Source organism: Xiphophorus hellerii, chromosome 3 (assembly GCF_003331165.1).
Source record: "Xiphophorus hellerii strain 12219 chromosome 3, Xiphophorus_hellerii-4.1, whole genome shotgun sequence".
Taxonomy (NCBI): Eukaryota; Metazoa; Chordata; class Actinopteri; order Cyprinodontiformes; family Poeciliidae; genus Xiphophorus; species Xiphophorus hellerii.
In genome coordinates, this window is record NC_045674.1 from 17635681 (window position 1) to 17656867 (window position 21187).

General features: G+C 40.6%; 1 protein-coding gene across 4 annotated transcripts in view; it reads right to left on the minus strand.

Moving 5' to 3' along the window:
* nbeal2 (neurobeachin-like 2) overlaps window positions 1-21187 on the minus strand; it is a 45519-nt gene that overhangs the window by 10422 nt on the left and 13910 nt on the right. For 2 of the 4 annotated variants that reach the window (XM_032558471.1, XM_032558473.1), the window contains exons 9-37: window positions 20896-21002; window positions 20569-20655; window positions 19749-19832; window positions 19486-19584; window positions 17706-18361; window positions 17500-17632; window positions 16736-16855; window positions 16311-16641; window positions 16108-16190; window positions 15929-16021; window positions 15548-15719; window positions 13990-14123; window positions 11670-11829; window positions 11265-11367; window positions 11001-11151; window positions 10580-10735; window positions 9879-10038; window positions 8775-8863; window positions 7973-8686; window positions 7106-7290; window positions 6851-7007; window positions 5345-5488; window positions 3053-3376; window positions 2191-2340; window positions 1279-1436; window positions 1066-1190; window positions 859-976; window positions 586-743; window positions 351-484 (exon numbers count right to left, since the gene is read on the minus strand). In XM_032558471.1, coding sequence (XP_032414362.1) covers window positions 351-484; window positions 586-743; window positions 859-976; window positions 1066-1190; window positions 1279-1436; window positions 2191-2340; window positions 3053-3376; window positions 5345-5488; window positions 6851-7007; window positions 7106-7290; window positions 7973-8686; window positions 8775-8863; window positions 9879-10038; window positions 10580-10735; window positions 11001-11151; window positions 11265-11367; window positions 11670-11829; window positions 13990-14123; window positions 15548-15719; window positions 15929-16021; window positions 16108-16190; window positions 16311-16641; window positions 16736-16855; window positions 17500-17632; window positions 17706-18361; window positions 19486-19584; window positions 19749-19832; window positions 20569-20655; window positions 20896-21002 — 5285 coding nt within the window. The remainder of the gene's footprint in view (window positions 1-350; window positions 485-585; window positions 744-858; window positions 977-1065; window positions 1191-1278; window positions 1437-2190; window positions 2341-3052; window positions 3377-5344; window positions 5489-6850; window positions 7008-7105; window positions 7291-7972; window positions 8687-8774; window positions 8864-9878; window positions 10039-10579; window positions 10736-11000; window positions 11152-11264; window positions 11368-11669; window positions 11830-13989; window positions 14124-15547; window positions 15720-15928; window positions 16022-16107; window positions 16191-16310; window positions 16642-16735; window positions 16856-17499; window positions 17633-17705; window positions 18362-19485; window positions 19585-19748; window positions 19833-20568; window positions 20656-20895; window positions 21003-21187) is intronic. The other 2 variants (XM_032558472.1, XM_032558474.1) reach the window with 2 other exon arrangements.

The window sequence follows — 21187 nt, forward strand, 5'->3', positions numbered from 1 at the left end:
CACTTTAATGTGAATCTCACAACATAAACGGTGAAAATTATTCTATTTGTCTTTATAAAAAGGCTTTAGGAGCTTTATGTTCATGCAGAAAGACAGCAAGAAGAAATTTAAATTTGAGAATTTGTTGCTGCGAGGCAACAACGCTATCAACTTAACTTTGCACTGCCTTAAAAAACATGATGGATAATAAATGCAGGAGATAGTTTGCAACTGCAATATTGCACACATCAATATTGCAAATTACAATTTATTATCATTCTAAATAAAGACTATTAGGAAAAGTTTTCATTGTTACTTTAACAAAAAGAAGTTTCTGTTTTTAAACTACATTGTTAAATTTGACACAAGACCTTCTTTCTGAAGTTGATGAAGTAATGGGCCTGGTCAATGAAGAAAAGCTCCAGCGCAGACCGTCGCAGGTTGTATCTCCTCAAATGGACCTCCCGAAGCTGAGACAGAGGTCTCTTGAAATCGAACCCGATTCCTGCAGGATAAGGGAGGCAAACGTATGACTCATCCGAGACAGAAACCTTTGAAGAACCATAACACAGAGAAGTGTAACTTTCAGATGTACGCGTTTCTTACCCTCCTCGGTCTCTTCTTTCTCACTGCTGCCGTCATAGAAGTACAGATGATGCGTGGTGACCTCCAGCCGACCCGGCACCACAGCCACGATTGTGATGAGCTCACAGTCTTCAGACAGAACCAGTTTCTCTTTCTGATTCTCGTCTTCTCCTTCCCCTCTGAAAGCAGCGTTGAAGGAATCAGGCTTAATGCGGCTTTCCTCTACATTTTAGTGCTTATTTGAATTACACACACAAGCGGCTGACACTCTTGGTTTGAAAAGTTTAGACTTACTTGTTATCCAAAAAGACGAAGTCCTCTTCTTCCAAGTGATCATCCTCCATGTCGCTTACTTTCGCTTCCTTAGCAACAGCCAATGGGATCGGATCAGAGCTGCGAGGGCTTTCAGCTCCTGATGATCACAACACGACTTTTTTTAATAGTTTGCAAAAAGATTTTAAAAAATGAAATATTTTGATAATAAATCAACTGTCATCATACCCATGTTGTCCCTCAGAGCGCTGGCCTCACTGTGGGAATCATAGTTGTAGTTGGGCACAAGCTTGAGTCGCATCTTCGAATACGTTTCAGCAGCGGACAGTTTCCATTTCACCTCTGGCTGAACTCTGACGTCAGGCGTGAGACAAACAAAACTCAGAGCAATCGGACTTGCAAAGGGAGAACAACAGGCTGAGACGTGAGGTGCAGTCGTACCTGTTGGCCCACGGGCCCCTCTCACAGGTGAACAGCCTGCGGAGCGCTCTCCAGTGCTGCCACACCACCCCCTGCTGGCTGGCGTTCTGCTTCTGCCAGATCACATATCTGTTGTTCTCACTGCGAACTCGCTTCATGCAGGGGTCAATTATCACCTCCTGTTTGCCCAGAGAGACACATTAGCTACAAGAAACGGAGGTCTTATGGGGATGATGGTGGAGTGTGTGGACAATGCATATTGTCATGTTGCACCTACGGTTTTTAATGCATTTTATTTCAGTTTTATAGGATAGATCAACACAAAGTAGCACATGCTTGAAAATAAAACCTGGTTTTTACATTTTTTATTTTTATTTTTACAAATAAAAGTCAGAAAAGTGTAGCATGTATTTTATATTTAACGAACAGAGAGAATGAGTGTGTGTGCACCTGCAAGTTTTTTGGAGCTCTCCACCAGCTTTGCAGGTCTAGAGATTTTTTTTTTCCCCATTTTGTTTTGAACATCAATTTTTGAGTTTTGCCCCAAATTGTTCATTAGATTTAGGTTTGGACTTTGACTGGACCAGTCTAAAACATTAATGCGATCTGATCTAAACCTTTCCCATTTAGCTTTGGTTGTATCTTTAGGCTGTGAGATCTTCAGATCTGTTTTTATACTGATATTTAAAAGCAGACAGATGGACAACAATTATAGCTAAATATTAAAAAAGGAGGCTGGACAGATATGGACAGCACACTTTTGAGTTTTTAAAAAAAAAGTATAATTCAAAAAAGAAAACATAGTTTTGCATTTCTTTGTATTTGTCTTCGATCTTGTAAACCTCCCAAAAAACAACAAAAAACCCCCCTGAAGTTTGTTATTGTAATAAAGAAAAAATTCTTTAAAGCTGTTGAATACTTTTGCATCAGTACCTGAAACTTTGACTTGCTGTCAGATCTGTCCTTTTCCCGTTTAAATGCTGTGCTCATTAGATCGTCAAAACACGAGTTCCAGAAATTGGACATGATATCATGACTACGCCCAAATGTGTCCAGTTCGTACTGCTCCATGGTGGGCTGAACCTGGAAAACAGACAGGTAACCAACATATCATGAATAGGAGCCTGCGGTCACTACTACCTTTGACTTAATAATGACATCAATGTATGTGATAGCCAAAAAGTGATGCTAAGCTACTGAGGTCCTGTTTCAGTTAATAGAAATACACACACATGTCTAAAACAAACACAGCATCTACATAAATAAATCCTGAGAGGACGGTTTATATTCTCTCGCTGCCCTTTTAAAAGTTGTTTTAAACATTTACAGCAGCCAAAGTTCTGCCACAGTGCGAAACGTGCTGGAAGATCCGAATACTGAAGAAAACTAAACAGAACAGATTTATGGGCAGGCGATGTCACACAGAGCCATGATGAATCTGAGCTCTAGCAGAGTGGAGCATGTCTGTTTGGCAGCAGTTTGTCTAAGGTTCGAACATAAACTGCTCCATAACTAAGACACTCTGAAGGAAAGTTTAAGGAATGTGACGTAAAGCAGCAAAAGCTTTTTAAAAATACTAAACTTTGCAGTAAATATCTCAGGAAAAATCTGGGGGGTAGCAGGTCAGATAGAATACAGGATTACTAAAATATGTTATGTGTGTAAGAATTTGACAAAGAACAGAGTTGGAAGTGTCTGAAAGACAGAGGAGCAGACTCCCTGGACTCCCTAAACACCAGATAAATGTCAGCCTTTTTTTTTTTTTTTAATACACAAAGTCTGTCCAGACACGAACCTTCTGCTGGTAAAAGCTCTGCCACTCCAGCGCTTTACAGTAAACATTCAGGTCCTCGGCGAAGGTGGTGCTCCCGTTGGTGATGGGCAAGTTGGGCAAGTGGTCCTGGAGGGTGATGGGGTCTGCGTGCTGGGCCAGCAGAGTCCTCATAATGGGGACCAACTGGGAGAAAGTCTCAGAACAACTGACGTTTGAGTCTTCCGTTAGACCTTCTGGCCACAAGGGGGCGCCAAGCTTTCCCAGCAAGAAGCAGACCTCCTCCCAGCTCAGACACAGAACAGTCTGCAGGAGACTGTGGAGCTTCAAATAGGCCATTTCACACACCTGATGATGAGCAAAGACACATTCAGTCAAATTCAAACTATACATGTAAAACGATGTAGATTTTTTATTTACTCTAGTAAATTATAAATGTGATAAACACTCTTTAATGCTAAAAAAAAAAAGCGAAGAATTTTAGCAAAGTTAAAAATATATGCAAAATTCAGAGAAATTATCAAATATAAATGAAAAATAAACAGTTAGGAAAAGGAAAATTATTTAATTTTGTTGGATTTCTCCTGTTTTCTTTATTCTTTGTATCTCATACACTGACACTTTGTGCTCATCTCGGAGGGTTACACTGTAAATCAAGGCCTACAAAGGCATGGTTTATTTGTGTCAGCTGCCTCAGCCAAAGCAAAAAGCTTCAATTTGAGCCAAAGAACTCTTTCAATCACTCTTTGTTAACTCCAGTTTACCTTTCAAGCTTTGAACATAAAAAACAAACAAAAAAAACCCATTCTGACTGAATAATGTATCAGCTCATCTGCAGCAAATACAGCTGTCTCCCTGACCTTTCATTCAGGAAAAACTGGTTGAAGAGGTGTAAAGAATCTAAAAATAAACACAACTGCTGCAATTCAAACAGGAATGGTGGCAGAAATCAACAGTGTAACTTGTGATGCTAACAACTGTCATTTCAGTTGCAACTCTATTAATAATAATAATATGCAAACTATAAACCAAAGACTGAAAGTGACTAAATTTAATTGCCGCGATATAATCTGACCCAATGTTCTAATTTTTTTCTCATTTCTTTTATCTCCAGTTTAAACCAGTTAAACTAGATTAAGATGCAGAAATTTGGAAGCTCTGATTTTAGGCCAAAAGAACAACAATAATCCTCTACGCCTTAGGCAGTTTTAGCAACATTTTTAAAGTTGTAGTATTTAAGTACAACAAAACAAATTAAGCTTGATTGGCAAAATATGGCTAAGAAAAAATAACTAGAAGAATGAAGATTATATTAATGTCTGAGGCCTTCTTTGCAATATTTATGCACCAACCACATACCTGGAGAACGGAGGCTGTCAAATTTTTCTTGATCAGCCCTGATTGGTGATTGGCAAATAGCAACAGGCAAATATTGATTCTTTTTCCTTCATGAAATGCATCAAAACGAAGGTCAACCTATTATTTTTAATATATAAAAGCGTCAGCCAACAGCATGCCCTTTGATATCCTTTTATGAGTAGCAAAACTGAGAGGATAAAAGATTTCCTTGGAATCCCTTCATCTTCTTTCGATCCTAAATTACAGCATCTATAAATAAACCTGCAGAAGATTTTGCCCACACCAATGTGTCAGAATAACCAGACAGAAACCCCCCATAAAAGTCAGTCATAATTGAATAAAAATGCAGTGTTTTGGTAACCAAAGATAAAGAATCGTTTTACTCATGACATTAAATTTTAACATTAGGAGCTTTCTACAGAGCAAATATAAAATTTATTTCTGAGCAGAAGTTAAAGTAGAGCCCCTGAAGGTCCTAAATACTGAACTCAAAACATTACATAAACAAATTTACTTCCTGTCAGCATACTTTGAATGGATATTATAAGCACTGTTTCTATTAGTTAACTGAACTCTCCTCACACTCCATAAGACACTCAGCTGTGAGATAAAGTAGCTTATAGATCAGCAGAGCAGCAGCATATGATGGAAATCCAAATGGCTGATTTAATTTACACAGTCCTATAAGAGCAGATGTCATAACTCAGAGGGGAACTGCCCTTTCATGCTGAACACTCCCTAACAGGAATGACTGCAATGTCTTTGCAAAGAGAGCCCTACAAGGCTTGGTATTCAAACGGTCTCTATCTGAACTCACTTATCAAGTTAAATAAGTTCCTTAGGACATTTTTCCACAGTATCTTCTGCTGATATTGATCTCCGAGGAGCTTAGGTTGTGAAAGCAGAGACATTTTAGAGCTTGCGTGCTCCACAGGTGGGATTGTGGGTGCAGCTGACCTGCGAGTTCTGCTGGTGGATGTATCCTGTGATGATACGCAGGCCGATCTGGGCCATCTCCTTCAGCTCTGTGTTTCCTGGGCTGCCGGGGGTGCTGTGCCAGGCCTGCAACCTGTCCAGCAGGTTCACCACCCCTTCGAAGATCTGCAGCAAAACAACAGCTGTCAACAGAAAAACTCGGCAAAAAAGGGGAAAAAAAAGGCCAGACTTGTTTCCACACCTTGCAGTAAACCTTAACTACACCCCAAGCTGCATTTAAAAGCCAACCTTGACTCTCTAGGCCTTTCTGTAACACAAACAGTGACCTTTGACCTATGTTTAGCAGTGGCAACACCCAAAGACTTCTCATTTATTATACTTTGTATTTACTGCTTTATTCTAGGAAGAGTAGGAACAATTTACTTAAATATTATTACAAAAATTAACCCATGACCTTGAAAAAATATTCATTTTTATTTTACTAGAACAGAATAATTAACTTTCTGAGAGAGTTCAATCTAATTTGATATCCAGCACAGTTTTAAGTTAACCTGAGTGGGAACAATTTACATTTTGACTTAATTTATTAAGGGAAAACACACCTAACCAAACCAACCTGACCCAGAGGAAAAGCTAATTGCCCCTAGGCCCAAAAACCGACTGAGCAACTAATGGTGGCAACAACTGCAACCAAGAATTTGCAATAATTGGCAATAAGTCTTCACAATTTAAATGCCAATTTAACATTACTGGCATTATATTTTCACATAATGCCAGACTTGATTTTTGTCTCTTGATAAATAAGATCAACGTTTGAAAACTGCATTATGTGTTCACTCAGGTAATCCTTGTCTAACATTAAAATATGGTGACAGAAAATTAAATTTTGACAAAGAAAAAAGCAAAAAGATCTTTTAGATAGCAAATAGGTTTTTCACTCATGTTTCAGAACACAACGTAGTTAGTATTGGCCTCGATTAAAATACCCATTTAAGTTAACTTGATCTTTATCAATACTATGAACAATCTTTGGGGCTTTGTGAGTCAAGATCTATTTATTATAAGCCAAATAAATCAATGAAATTATTTGTAAATTTGGCATTACTATTTAAACTTTCTTCTACATTTAACTGCTTTCAAGTAGATCATAATAGCCTGAAAATTAATCCCAAACAACTTACTTGCAAATCATATTGAAAATGTTCACACCTTTATTATTTCAGATTTTTAGTTGACCCTTTCAATGAACTATCTTAGATTAATTGATTGCAAATAGTGGCAGCTCTTTGAGAACAGAAAATGTCTCCTTTTGTCAAGTTATATTCATCCTCTATCAAAATATTAATTTGTTCATCAGTCAATTCATAGTAAAACGTTGCATCTTTAGATTACATAGCAATGAGATTTTTCCACAAACTATAAATTTGACATCAGATTTAGATGACATCAGGTACTTTTTGCTATTTGATGTCAAGACAGTGATCATGTGAAACCAATCCTGAACATGGACACCTGAACAAAAGGTACCTTCTCACTCCACAGCGTTCGGTTGTTTGTGCCCTCGGCAAACAGGAAGTCCTGCAGCAGCCTGAGGAGCCGCACCAGACTGGGACAGAAGGGCAGAGACACTCCCTGTGCGTCCCTCAGGTCTGACAAGGACGACTCCAGCATCATTTCCAGAAGACTGTCATGTGCAATAACGGGAATACATTTAACATAGCACTGCCTAGCATTGTGTTGTTTATGAGAATAGGATCTCTAGTTAAAATCTGCATAACACACCTGCGTTTGATTTCATCAGGAGGGCGAACCAGTTGGCAGGAGGAGCCCAGTTTGGTGAGAACAGAAAACACCTGTCCCCTCTCCCTCCACACTGCGTCCCCCGACCCCTCGGCCCCACTCCCACTCCACAGCACGGAGAAGACGATGTTGGTCAGCAGGTTGCACAGCTCCTCCTCGGGGGTCTGCTGAAGTAAAAACATGATGAGTGTGAAAATGAAGAACTAGTTTACGGAGCCTCTTCCACGTGTCGTCACATTACAAATCATCGCAATTTTACTGGGATTTTTGTGAGAAACCATCAAAAAATAACAGTTGTAGTTTCTTACTAACAACAAGATAAGAACAATGTGGCATGCCTTAATATTCAGAAATACATCTAAATAAAATCCAGTGCAACCAATTGACTAGTGGTTAGCTGGTTATCAAGGAACACACCAAAGATGTCATATAAAAGTAGGCATTGAGAAGTTTCAAAGTTAGATTATAAAACATTATTCAAAGCTTTGAACACAACATCACCACAATGAAACATGGTGATGGGATGATCATATGTACCTCTGACAGGAAAGGTAGTCAGAGTTGGTAGAAAGAAAGATGCAGCTAAATGCAGTCCTAGAAGAGGCTGTGAAATACTTGAAGGTTTTCAGTCTTCTGATGTGTGAAACAGAGAGAATCACAAACAACAAAGTTTGCATCACAAACTGAAGTGAAAGATCTTTGTTCAAGCAACCTTAATACAAATCCATGGCACGTTTTTCAGCTTAGGAGTGAAAAATCCCTGGATATTATGGAAACCTTCACAATCAGGCACTATCCTCTGCTGGCCTTTCATATGAAGTAAAATCTGAGTAAATGAAAGAGTAATACCTGAGGATTGGACGTATTGGAGATGGTGTCTCCAGTAGGAGGATCTGTCCCATAGCTGGTGTCATCCAGTACATTAGACAAACTGGAGCTCTTCCTCGGCCTTAGTGGTGGGAAAGGTTTGGAGTGCTCCAGAGGAGAAGGCGTATTGGTCAGACTTCCTGCTGGGGTGTGTGTGCCAGTGTACCCCATGCCTCCTAACTCCAAATCAAAGGGAGAAGTGCCAAACGGGGAGAGCGGCTGGTAGTCTCTTCCCTCGTCATCCGGCCGAGGCGAGACGATGTCAACCGGATTGGAGGCGGAGGAGGAGTGGCTCCCCTGATCCACCGAATCAAATGACTTAAAATGAAGCGAGTCGCCGTAGTTCTTCAGCTGGCCTCCTCCTCCACTGGGTGGCGACTGGGATAAATCAGAAAACCCCTCAGAGATGTCCCGGGGACCACATTCATTGTCCTCCTCCTCATCTTCGATGTCCCTTGAGTTGCGATAGTTCATGTAGATGTCGGTGCGTGAGTCCTCTACGACCACAGACTGCTCTCGCCGCAGCGGTGGCCGGTAGCTCGGCGCAAAGGAGGCGTGGTTGCCAGAGCCTGAGATGCACACAGCGTGGGCTTCTAAGGACTCCTTTACGTAGAGTTTGGTCAGAACATCCTGCCAGCCCGGCTGCTTGGCGAGCTGCTTCACGTAATCCTCGTTGGAGTAGATCAGATGAAAGAGCTGCAGGGGGTTTAAACGAAGCACAAAGACATCTTAGATTTGCTTATGATGAAAAGAAGCAATTAAAATAAGATGCGAGGAGACTGACCTTGCGACAGACGTCCAGTCGAACGGTGAGCTCAGCTCGGTGCGACAGACAGACCACAGCCAGGAGGTCTCTGAAATTAGGACTGGCATCTGTAGCAAACAGTAAGACGTGTTTATGAATTAATCAATTAAATTGAAGGTATTTGAATAATATGAACAGTAAATAAAATGATAGACTTTTCTTAATTTCTCTAGAACATTTCCAATTTTTAATAAATGGTACAGACGATGAAAACCACTTTTAGTCAACTTTTTGCAGACATTTTTTAAATAAAAAATACTCTAAGTAACTTTTAGGCACTTTAAAGGAACAGTAAGAATAGAAAGTAAAAAGCTATAACTAATAGAAACCATCCGCAATTGTAGTTGTCAAAAGATTCTATAAATATAGGCAACACCTTTAAACCAGATATTTATTTTTCATAACTGCAACTTATCTGAGACGGCAAGTTACAGAGAAAAGTGAACTTCTGCTTTTGGTACATGCTGAGGCCCCAATGTAAAATAAATGCAGCTAAATATATTGTGTAGCGTTGATAAGCTATTCTCAAGAGACTGAGGGAACTTCCTGCCAGTCAGGATCAGCTTCAGCTGTGGGAGGTCGGGTTTCTTTATCTGAACTCCTCATTTCAGGGCCTTCAACAACATTTCTCTGAACTAAGGTCAGGAGTTTCATCTGGCTCTTCCAGATCATTGGGCCTAAAGTTTAGGACCTCAACTTATTGTAGTGGAATAAATTTTGTGTTGATGCCTCCTGTGTTACTGCATGGTATAAATTTCAACTTTCACAAAGATTTTAATCACAAATAGAGATGCTTTGATATTCTCCCTTTTTTATAAGTCATTACAGATATTTTAACATAGATTCAAGGAATGACGGACCCACTGCCATGTTTCATTGAACAAATAAGATTTTTCTGTTAGGAAGACGGCGGCTTAGTTATTTTTCACACCAAGCTGAATTTCCTTGACTTACAATCAATAAGGGCAAAATGTTTCTTGAAACAATTCACAGAAAATCAAATGAACCAACACCAAATAAGAACCTCAGACTTTGTAATCTGTCCTAAAGCTGAGAAACTAATAAACAAAACTTTTGTCTTACCTGTAGCAAGAACCTGCTCATATAAACAGCGTACAGTTATCATGGACACAGGCATATCTTCAAGAAAGCAAACCAGGCCGAGATAACCAAAATCCTTTAGCTTGATTCGTTGCTTGTTGCGCTCTGAGACTTTCTCACTCTTGAGGATTTTGTACAAAACCTGCAACAACACAAGCGTTTCAGTAAGTTTAAGTGTCATCAAAAAGTGAATTTAATCCAGTAACTCAGTTCAAGAGGTGGAATTTCTAGATTTACTACACGTAGAGTGGAAAACCCAGAATTCATTACTAATTAAGATCAATTGAAAAAGGATTTGTTTGACAGGGATGCAGGTTAAACAAATAATGTGTCTATGTTCTATGCAGTGTCTGCACTCATTACTTTGTTTAGACTTTGTCCATTTACATGACTTAATACATCTATACAGCATTTCATGGAACGCTAAAAGAAGAAATTCGATCACTGAAGCTTATATCTGGAATATGGCACTTTTTCCTTCCACTCAATTATATGATAAAATTTTTGTAAACAGCAATCTTTGAGAAGCCTTTTCATTTTTCAATCTGCATATAATGATTACTTTTTAAATAGATTTATTGAAATAAATGAGCTTTTCAATTCTATTCTAATTTGTTGAGATACAACTTTCCTTAAAAGCAATTTCTTGCTATTAATGTGCTATTTTTATCAGTTGTTCTCACCCTGAACACCCTCTCTCTGGCCTCGTCCCCAAAGCTCGCTGTGAGCAGCAGGCAGTACAGCTGCTCCACGCCCCACTCCAGCAGCACAGCCTGCACCTGCTCCCGAGGAGGGCTGCTCCTCAGCAGCTCATACAGCACATCCAAGGCCTTCACCACCTGACGGACAGGGAGAGCGGCTGACAAATTACAAAGAGATGTGGATGGGCGCGGGTTAAGTTGTGTAAAAAAAAAAGAAAAAAAAAAGGAGTATGAAATAAAAGATAAGCACAAAAAACAAACTAGAAGCCAAAGAAACAAAAGCTGAAATGAAAGATGAATGTTTAGCTGGAAACCGGGAGTAAATCACCCCAGTGAAAAGGTCAAAAGATTGCAATATCAAACTGCTGGAAGAAAAACAAGCAATAAGACATTTCAGTATTACCTGCTGCTCCTCTCCCACTGTCAGGATGTAGGCGAGGACGCTGTGAAGCTCCTCTGGTGTCGGAGACTTGAGGAACTCTTTCAGCAGCGAAAACAGAGACGTCTGAATCGTCTGTTTCTCATCAGACAGAGGGCTGCCATCCTGCTCCACACTGCAACCGAACAGATGAATGAAGAGACTCTGATATTAGGCTAATGAATGGAGATGAAAGACACAACTGAGCTTAAACAGGCTATATTTGGTGCTTTAATGCGTTTTGCTCACCTGTAGTATGTCCGAATAGTATCCAGAAGGTACTGGACCCCGTACTTCCTCTTCATGCGCTGCTTGCTTTTGTTTATCACAGATGACAGGTATTGCACATGTGCTTCAGAACAGAGAAAAGACACACAGTCATTCCTCTGGCTGACATTTAGAAATGTCAAATTATGATGTAAGGTCGCATTGAGATAAAGTTATTATGTAAAGGTTATTGAAGTAATGCATCCTCAATCTTGACCCAACAGCCTGAACTTGAGAATTTAAAGTATTCTTCATCCACTCTTTTTGCTCCTCTGACTCCTACTCTAACCCTCGTTCCTGTTGTGTCAATATACAGACAGCTTTGGCATACATGCAAAGCCTCACAGGTTTTATTCAGCAAGAAGGAGGGGTCCGCTGCTGCCTTACCCAAACAAACGGCAAAATGGCTTCTGGTCCAGATGCGGAAGTTAAATAGCAGGTGCTGGTAGAGTTGCTGCAGCAGCGGGCTGTTGCCTTCATTAAAAACCTGCTCCAGCAGAAGCTGACATGCCATGAGAACGTTCATGTCCATCATAGTGCCTGGAACCTGCAGAAGACACAGAGAGATACCAGGTTTTAACTCAATTAGTTCACAAATATCCTCATTTTAACTCTGTAGCGTGTAAGTTATTTTATTTCATTGTAAAGTTGATGAAGTGGCTCCATCTTCTGAGATGATGTGCTTCAGAAGTATACACACTTGTACATTTGCACCCGAGGTAAAAATGTTTACACTGCAGTCGCAAAATTTACTAACAAAAATTGCTAAAAATTTCAACCTTTAATTTGAATGTTTTTCAGAAGTTAAAAAATCTAGACTAAGAAATTAAAAGGGGAGTAAGAGAACAAGCCATTTAAATAGAGCAGATGCATTTTAGCTTCATAATTAATAAAATTCACCTGTATCTACATTCAGAGCAATATTTACAAAGTTTTAATCTACTGGAGTTACAATAATAGACTGGACAAGTGTAAGCTTACATAGCTAATTTGCACATTAGGCAAGATTTACCAGGTGAAAAAATATTTCCAAAGTTCAGTGAGAAAACCACACCAGAATGTAGCATTTTGGGGACAACAAGTTTCCATAACAACCATTAGAAATCATGGACCTGCCCACGGTTTGTTTTGGGGACATGCCCAAAAAGGCTTTCCTGTCCAGCCATCACAAAAAGAAACATGCTAGTGGCTCTTTAGTCACCCCAAAAAACACTGACATGCCAGTCAATGGGTCCATGAGGACACAGGTGTCAGCACGCCAGTTAAGAGGTTAACCAGATCCATACGCTTTGATCAGGTGAGAATAAGATTGATCTTTTCAGGAACAAGCACTCCAGCTGGGTTTGCCTTCAAACACAAGATCAATATGTGGAAAAGCAGCCTCTACTCGCACTGAAGTAAAGTAGAAGATGTGTCATACTGTAGGCCTATTCTCTTTCCTGGGAACCTTCGTATGGTGCATGGCAGTAATTAATATGGTTCTCCAAAAAAACATTCATTAATACGTCCGTGACTGCTTCAGCAGAGTGATGATCCAAAGCATACGGCCAAACCAACAAAGAAAATGTTCACAAAACAAGCTCAACCGTCTTTCACAACCATCTCAGCTTCCAGATACAAATGCTAGAGAGAGCATGTTGGGCATGAGAGAGGAACCAGAACCTTTCCTGTTCAGTGAAGACAAAAGGTCAAGGATCCTAATCCGATTGCTTCAATCTCACAAAATGTTCCAGGAGACGATTATGTGCTGCCCCGTTGACAAAAGTGGATGTATATTGACAACAGGATACCAGTAATATGTATTTCTTACAATGATTATTTACCTCCACTGAATTAACCTAATCAAACAAAGAGGTGTTTATTGAAGAGTGACATCATAGTGCGTTTGCAAAAGCTGATCATATTTTTGCTGCTTTTCACACCTTTACCAGAGGCGCCAATAAAAGTAAGTAGATGTGTGTGTGCATCTTTTCCGCAACCAAATGTGGAAACACCTAATGAGTCTAAAGACAGAAAGTAGTTTTCATACAAGTTGCTCCACCTTCACAAGATGGATTTCAACATTTCCTGTCTGTTTGCATGAACATCTCAGCTGCATTGACACAAGGCCTGGTTGACTGGAGTCATCCATGAGTCAAATCTGTGAAAAGTACAAACACCTCGTCTCTCCCAGCACATTGACCAGTCTCTACAAAAATTAGACTTTTCACCACTTAGAAACCGTTGCCTTTAAGTCCTCTGCATCGCATTCAGCTCATTTTTGTACAAAAATTAACTCTGAGTAACTAGGAAGCTCACATTTGTCACCTGCAGTTTCAGAAAATGTTTCACAATTACAAGCCTACAAAATGAGTGAAAAATATTACACCGAAGTCTGTTGTCATCTTGATTTTGTCTTGTCTTAGTCCATTTTAAATTCTGCTTATGTTGACAGCTTTAACCAAAAATACTATTTCTTTTACACTGCTGTGGTTAGTATCTCTTACTCATAGTGAAACAATACAATGTCTGCATTAATTGTCCCACACATGCATTTCAAACAGTCATTCTGACAGACCACTGCTGTTTCAGCAACACCAGACCCATTTATTACAAAGCAATTATTCAGCAACAGCGCAGTGAAAAAGGTCAGATGTTCACTTTCAGATGCTAATCAGCTCTTCTTGCACTTAAGTTTCTAGAACAAGTTGCTGTGTGGGGGACCTACTTTGCTGAGCATGGCACCGATGATGCTGGGGCCGTGGCACTGCAGCAGACTCTCCTGATTGACGGGGTGGTGACGAATCAGGTTTTTCACCATCAGCAGGAAGGCAGCAATGCTGTTTCTCTCAAGTCTGCCTTCTGGGGAAAAAATAATAGGGCAAAACAGGGTTTAAGGTTTCCTGTGTAAGCCACAATGATATTTCTGCATTACAAAGCATGTCATTGACATCGCATGCCAAGATGAGTCACAATTCTAAGTTATGCATGTTTTACTTCTGTAACGTTTTCGTAACGTAGAACGTATTCATGTGCACACACCAACCCCTCGCTTTTTCACTTTCGAGATCTTAGCTTTGAGTTTTTAAACTAAAGTTGTCAATCATTTCCTGTTTGTTATTGCATCATGTGGTTGTGCGCAGACCTAAGTTTACTCAATTCACAATGTTAAGTCTTTCCCGGAAGTAAAATGAAGTAGAAAAAAGTAAAACGGCGTATCTGTGATTAAGCTTTAGACTCTGTGTGTTTTGTGACCAAAGTGCCCAAAGGTGCCACATTATTCTTTTATAGCACATATATGCAAGTATAAACAGCATGGGAATTACCAGCCATCACATCATTCAGGAATGAGGACTTGTGTTTTGGTGTGAAATGTACATCAACCCCAGAACAAAAGCAACAGATCCTATGAAGATGCTGGATAAAGCTGAAAAGAGGGTGTTGTCATCTACAAAGCAGTCCAGCACTCAGTGAGGCAGAAGCCATTACCCCAAAAACAAACATAAAAGGGTTGTTTTGATGATTAATAGTTTCCAATTATCCTCAGGGAGAAAGACCCTAAATTTAGGTCATGTCTTCTGATTTGATTACATTAAAATGGAAGTGTTTATGTGGAATGACCATAGATTTCAAGAAAAATGGGGAAGGTTGCAAGGCTGAATGTACCATCCTGTACGATGGGAGCAACAAGCTGTGGGGTTGATTCACTGTGGGAGGGACTGGTGCAGGAAATGTACCATTATAGATGTCATACTGAAGAAATCACATCATCTAGAAATATGTAGAAACTTCTCAAGTTATCAGCCAGGAAGCTAAAGTTTTGACTAAAATTGGTTTTCCAAGTGGACACCACCCCTAAACATATGATGCACCGTTGTGGTACTTTAGTGCGTAGGAGTAGTTTCTACTAACTCCAGCCATCTCTGGACATTGGCAAACTGCTTTTGAGTTTCTCAATGCCAGAAAAAAACATATGATTTCCCTTCAACTTGTAAAGTAAATTTAATCAAATATTAGTGGGGTTGTATGCTTTTATTCAATTCTTTCTGCATACTTTTAACCCCTGTGTGTTAAATTAATATGACGGTTGTGACATCGATTGGTGTAATATTAAAAACGGTATTTGATCCTTTGTTTTTTTTACGTCATTTCAGCCGACAAAATGATTCTCATTTTATCAGTGTGATACTGGAATAAAATGTCTGTTGAGATTGCAATGATCTGCAACCACATGGTGTACCAAGGGGAAAAAAGCTAAAGAACCTTCGAATGAAGGACAAGCTGACCTGCGGATTTGTTAAGAGGCAGCAGCAAAGCGGCGGGGCCTCGGGAGGAGGTGAGCTCTGGTCCCAGCAAGTCTGAAGTCTCCTGACCGCCGTTGTAAACCTGCTCGGCTTCACACACCTGCTCGAGCAGCGGCAGCAAAACCCCGATTCCTCCCATCACATTCACAACATCCTGCATTAATATGACAAATAAATCTGCGTAAAAATCCATTTTATGCAGCAAAAAGAGTGAACATTACAACAAAGGGAAGTAAATCCATGTAAATCTAGATTAGAGCTTCTAATAAATAATTTAAAATTATTCACAGAAATAACAGAAAACTAACAGAAATCTCAGTTTGAAACAAAGCTGAAAAAGAAACAAACGGATTCATTTCCAACCTTGGTGTCCCAGCTGACCACTCTGTGTCCTGTTAGTCTGCCATCATGCTGGTGATGAGGCGCCAGATCCAGACATATCTGACCCTTAAAAGCCTGAAAATACCCCCCAAAACACATGAGTATTAATATCTGGTAGAGACTGTGTAATACAGGTGTGTGTTGTTCTGAGCTTCGTTTACCTGTGGAGTGTAGTACAGCAGCAGCTTGCTGTTGAGCTCTGACAACTCTCCGTCCGCTTTGAATAAAGGAACGTGATTGGGTCCTGTGACAGGGAGCACAAAGTTAAAGGCCATGAAGAACATGTATGCAAACATTAGTTGATGAAGGTTTTGATTAATGACCCATATCTTAGACCAATGCTTCTAAGATATGGGTGACGAACCTGCAGCATGCAGCGCTCGCGCCTGGGCAGGCTGCAGAGCCTCGTGGCAGATGAAGGCCGTGCCCAGCAGCCCATCTAGAGATGTCGGCGATCCCCACTCTGTGTCCTGCAGTCCTGCTGAAATGGTGTGCACCGGGGAGTCTGCCATAGATCCCCACCGCCCTCCCGCAAAGGACGCTGGGAAGGATTGGGAGCGGAGGAGGGAAGGAGCGTGGGGTGGGAAGGCAAACTCTGGTGACGGGCAGGACGTGAAAGACGAGGGAAGGTTCGGCGACGTGGTGGTGGTAGTGGTGCGGTGGCCTGCGGAGCCGATGCCGCAGTAGATAAACGGCTGCAGCATCAGGCCAGGTTATGACAGAGAAAGTTAGAATATAAGAAACACTTCACTAAAGTCCACCAGGAGTAGAAAAATATATTTTGCTTACCTCACTAAAAGATGGAAAACGAAGCTGAGCAGTTTTTTGTTGCTCTCCATCGATGTAGACCGTTACCAGGTTCTGACCAAAAGGTCGCCGACCTGGAATATGGACTACAGCCACTGAATGCTGGGAGGAAGATAAAACAACAGGACTTTGAAAAAGTTGCTATTTTTCTCTAAATTTTATCACATCAAGCAAATTTCAGTGTAATTTGTTATTTTTTACACAATTGACTAACAAAAGCACTGAATAATTGTGAAGTGGAACAATATTAATACGTGGATTTTTTAATCTTTTATGAATAAAAATCTCACAAGTATGGTCAGCAATCGCAATCAGGCCCCCTTTTTTTGCTGATGCCTCTAAATACATTCCCGTGCAACTAATTGCCTTCAGAAGTGAAACGAGCAACCTTCTACTAAACTGTAGTCCACCTGTTGGCTTCAATCCAAATTATTCTCTGAAACTATTGGAGAACAAACAGGATCATAAGGAATCCAATGAAGGCAACTGCAGGATTAGGTAACAGAGAGAATTGATCAGAGAAGCAGCTAAGATGCCTGTGGCAACTCTGGAGGAGCTGTAGACATCCACAGCTCTGTATAGCAGACACAGTCAGAGTTGAAATTCGGCACGGGTATGAAAAAGACCCTTGGATTGTAAAAGTACCACTAAAACGACAAACTGAATGAAATCTCTTCTAAACTTTGCTGAATAACAACAAATACTTGCCCAAAACAAACGCCTATGTTATGAGTGTTTATGCTCACCCAGCGTGAGTCAACGAGAGGGTATTCAGGCAAAGCAACGGCCATGTAGTCCTTCTTAGTGCAAACAGCTACTACCAGCACACCCTCCATGGTGAAAAATGCCTCTAGCCCAGTTCCACTTGCTGTGAAGAAACTTTACACAAGAAGAAATGCGTTAGACGAAAACATACAACATCACATTTACCTCAAAGCAACGTCCTCTTTACCTATAGAGTTGCTTTCTGCGTGGCCCTTTTCCCATGTCATATTGAGACCCCTTGTCAGTGTTAGAAGGATGTTTATTGTTATTAAAGAACTCGGAGTGATAAGATGGGAAGTCCATGTTGAGGCAGAGCCAAGCATGAAATGCAAACCCACTCCCTGGCCAGCGCTGGACTGTCGGGACCATAATCCCTGCCATAGGCGGTGTGAGATCAAAATATTGCAGAGCGCTGTCCCGGCCCTCTCTGGCTGCCATGGCTGAAAGCACACATATCATGCGGGTGCAATAAGGGTGTATCCTCCCTCCCACTGCACCGCTGTCCTGATCCATCCTGAGGAGTCTAAGGAGGCTCTTCAGCTCCTCTGGTCTCATACAGAGAGAACCCAAGTCCTGCAAGAGGCCCAGCAGGGCGTCTGCACACTGTCTGTCCAGACTCTGGGGCTGCGAGAGCACCTGCAGTAAGGCGCCCACCATGCCAGCCTCCACAGCCACGGTGCGGCATGACCTGGAGCCTCCGGACACGGCCGCCAGCCACTGGGCCACCAGCAGCTGGAGGTCCCTCTGACCCGACAGGTCAGGCAGCCACTGCAGGAGCAGCAGCAAGGGCTGGTCGTTGCTAATGCCAAGATGATGAGCGTGGACGTGCTCGCCCTCCACTGCCTGAGGTGAAGACAAAAACAGAAGGTCAAACACAGACAGAGTAAAGCAGTCAAAGATCAAAACCACATACGAATCTGATCAGGCTCTTTTCAAATGATCAATATAGGAGTCCGTGACTAAGATTAACTCCAGATACATGTCAGTTGTCTGATTTCAGTGAATTTACGTCATCCTAAACTCAGTGATTCATTTGGTCTTTCTTGTGGTGAACCCTGACTGTTACTCAATAACAGCTGGAGAAATTCACAAAGTCCCACGCATCTATAAAGTACTTATAGAAATGGATAGATGGTTTATACAGCTGTATTATATGAGATGCAGATTATATTGTCAATTTAACAGATGTGAGTTTTTCTTAAAACTTTTCTTTCACCTTATATAAAGGCCTATACATGACCTGGTATGCACAACTTGCTCAGACAGCTCTCAGTGTACAGAGAGAAACATTCAATAGAAACTACGAGATTCAAAGCAAGTCCCCAGTTTATTAAACAGGATATGAGCTGCTTTGTACGTTTTGTTGTCACATGACTACCTACATATGCACTGAAATGGTTTCCAAATCGAATGATCACTGAGTAATATCAAAACCGAGAGGGAACATGCTAATGTTACATTAGCAAGTCAGGCAATCTTTTCACATGCAACTGTTGCCAGAAGGACCATTCGTGTATTGAAGATTAAGACAGCTATATATCTAGAGTAAATAACAATGCATGATTTGGGTGTTAACTCAGAACATTACTGAATTTTGAAACAAAGTTAAACCCATATATGATCAGCAATTTAATGAATTCCTGCAGAAACTCCAACTGGGACAATTTATCTTTCATTTGCAAGAAAAACTGCATCACCGCTGCTGCATCCAGAGCGAGTTACAATGAAATACAATCAGACTAATGTAGATCATGTTATACAAAGACTTTTTTTATTGCATATTAAATCTACTGAGTTTTTAAAAGACAAATGGCATTTATTGTATTAACATTAGTATAGTAGCAGATCATGACTCAGAATCACAAAAAGTCTAATCTTAGATGACTCGGATCGATATAGGGGCAAAAAAAAAAAACAATAAAAAAAAAATCACGACTCTGTGCTAAAAGAATTTATGTAGACTTCACCATGTTCATCAGCTCCTGCAGCAGCCGCTTGGTGGGTTGACCTTGACTCTTCAGCACATCAAACAGCTGGGAGTAGCCGATCCTCTCCTTGAAAACCTCCTGAGTGCACAAGAGACAGAAATAGGTTAGGGAGAAGAAAAACTGCTCAACAGAGACAATTATCTGGCACACTTCCATTACTGTTAGGAAACAAAACGAGCACGTATGAACAGACAGAAACTTTATATATAAATTGATTCTTTGAAATCATTAGGAGGGTTCACCTTAGCAGAAGGTGAGTTGCTCATTATAGCTGTAAGGACCCCCAAGGCATGGACCGTTATACTGTCTGCTCCTTTCTCCAACACCTACATGAAAATAAAGAGAGCTCAAAATGTACAGCATCCAACAAACACGTCACCAAAAGTTAATTTAGTAATATCTTTCACCAATAATATTGTTCAGCCTGATAATCTGTTAAGTGAGAGAAGTAAACCACAATTATTGCAGCAGACTAAATAGAAATGAGGGCATCGTCTGTACCAGCTGCCACACAATCACCTCTTTGATAAAGACAGGCCCTGGCATGCAAAAACGCCCCAAAAGTTCAAACCAACCATCAAAAAAGAAAAAAAAAATGTAAAAAAAAGAAAGAAATGAACCAATCCCAAGCTACCGCTGGAAATTAGTCAACATCAAGCTCCAGGACATGAGCCAGGCCTTTTTACACAACCCACAGCAGTCACATGTGAAAGCAGGAGGTAGAAGAGAAACATGGGAATACATTTAATTAAACACCATCCATTTCATGCACAAAGATGAGCACAACATGCCCTTTTAGGCCCGTGCTGGCAGCAGGGAATTCAGCCAATAACTGTTTTGATCTATGTCAATAAATTCAATCAAAGCTACAGATAAGATACATAAATAAGAGTCAACCTGATGGCAGTTATCATATCTAGCCAGACCTGTTTTATTTACAAATGAGTATAAGCCTGACTTCCTGCCTATAACTTCCTGTTTAAATAGCACAGAAAGAGGCTGAGTTTCCTGCTGACGAGACCAAGAGCAACACTAAGCACACACAGGAGAAGCAGGGAGTACCTGGTCCACTTTGACATCTGTGAGTAAATGTGTGGTGAGGTCACACACAACCTCACGCTCCGGCCCACACCTGCTGCTCTGAAAGAGCTTCAGGGCGCAAAAACAAAACAAAAAAAAAATGCATGCAGCAAACACACAAGAGATCGACAATTAGACCCAAAAACAAAATCATCTGAGAGAGGCTGAAGACTGGCAATGCAAGGAAATGCTTGTGACATTTCAAAAAACTACAGACAGAAGTTAAAGCAGCAGTATCATTGAAAGAGGAAGTGAACATGATATAATAAGAATGGTGACGGAATGACACAGATGGGCAGCAAGTCGCACCTTGCTGTTCTGAATCAGTCTGAGGATGTGCTCAAAGCAGTTGTTGTTGAGGAAGACGGCCTGCAGGACGGGTCTGTCGGCGCACTGCAGGATCTCAGGAACAGCAGCTAAAATAAATAATTAAAAATGTTGATTTTTGACCTCTTGTGCAAATATCTCAATAAATTAGAATACCATTAAAAAGTTAACTCATTTCAGTAATTCAAAAAGCTAAACCCACATATAAACACAGTAAAGAGAGTGACATATTTCAAGGATTTATTTTAGTTCGGTTTATTTATATAGAATGAAT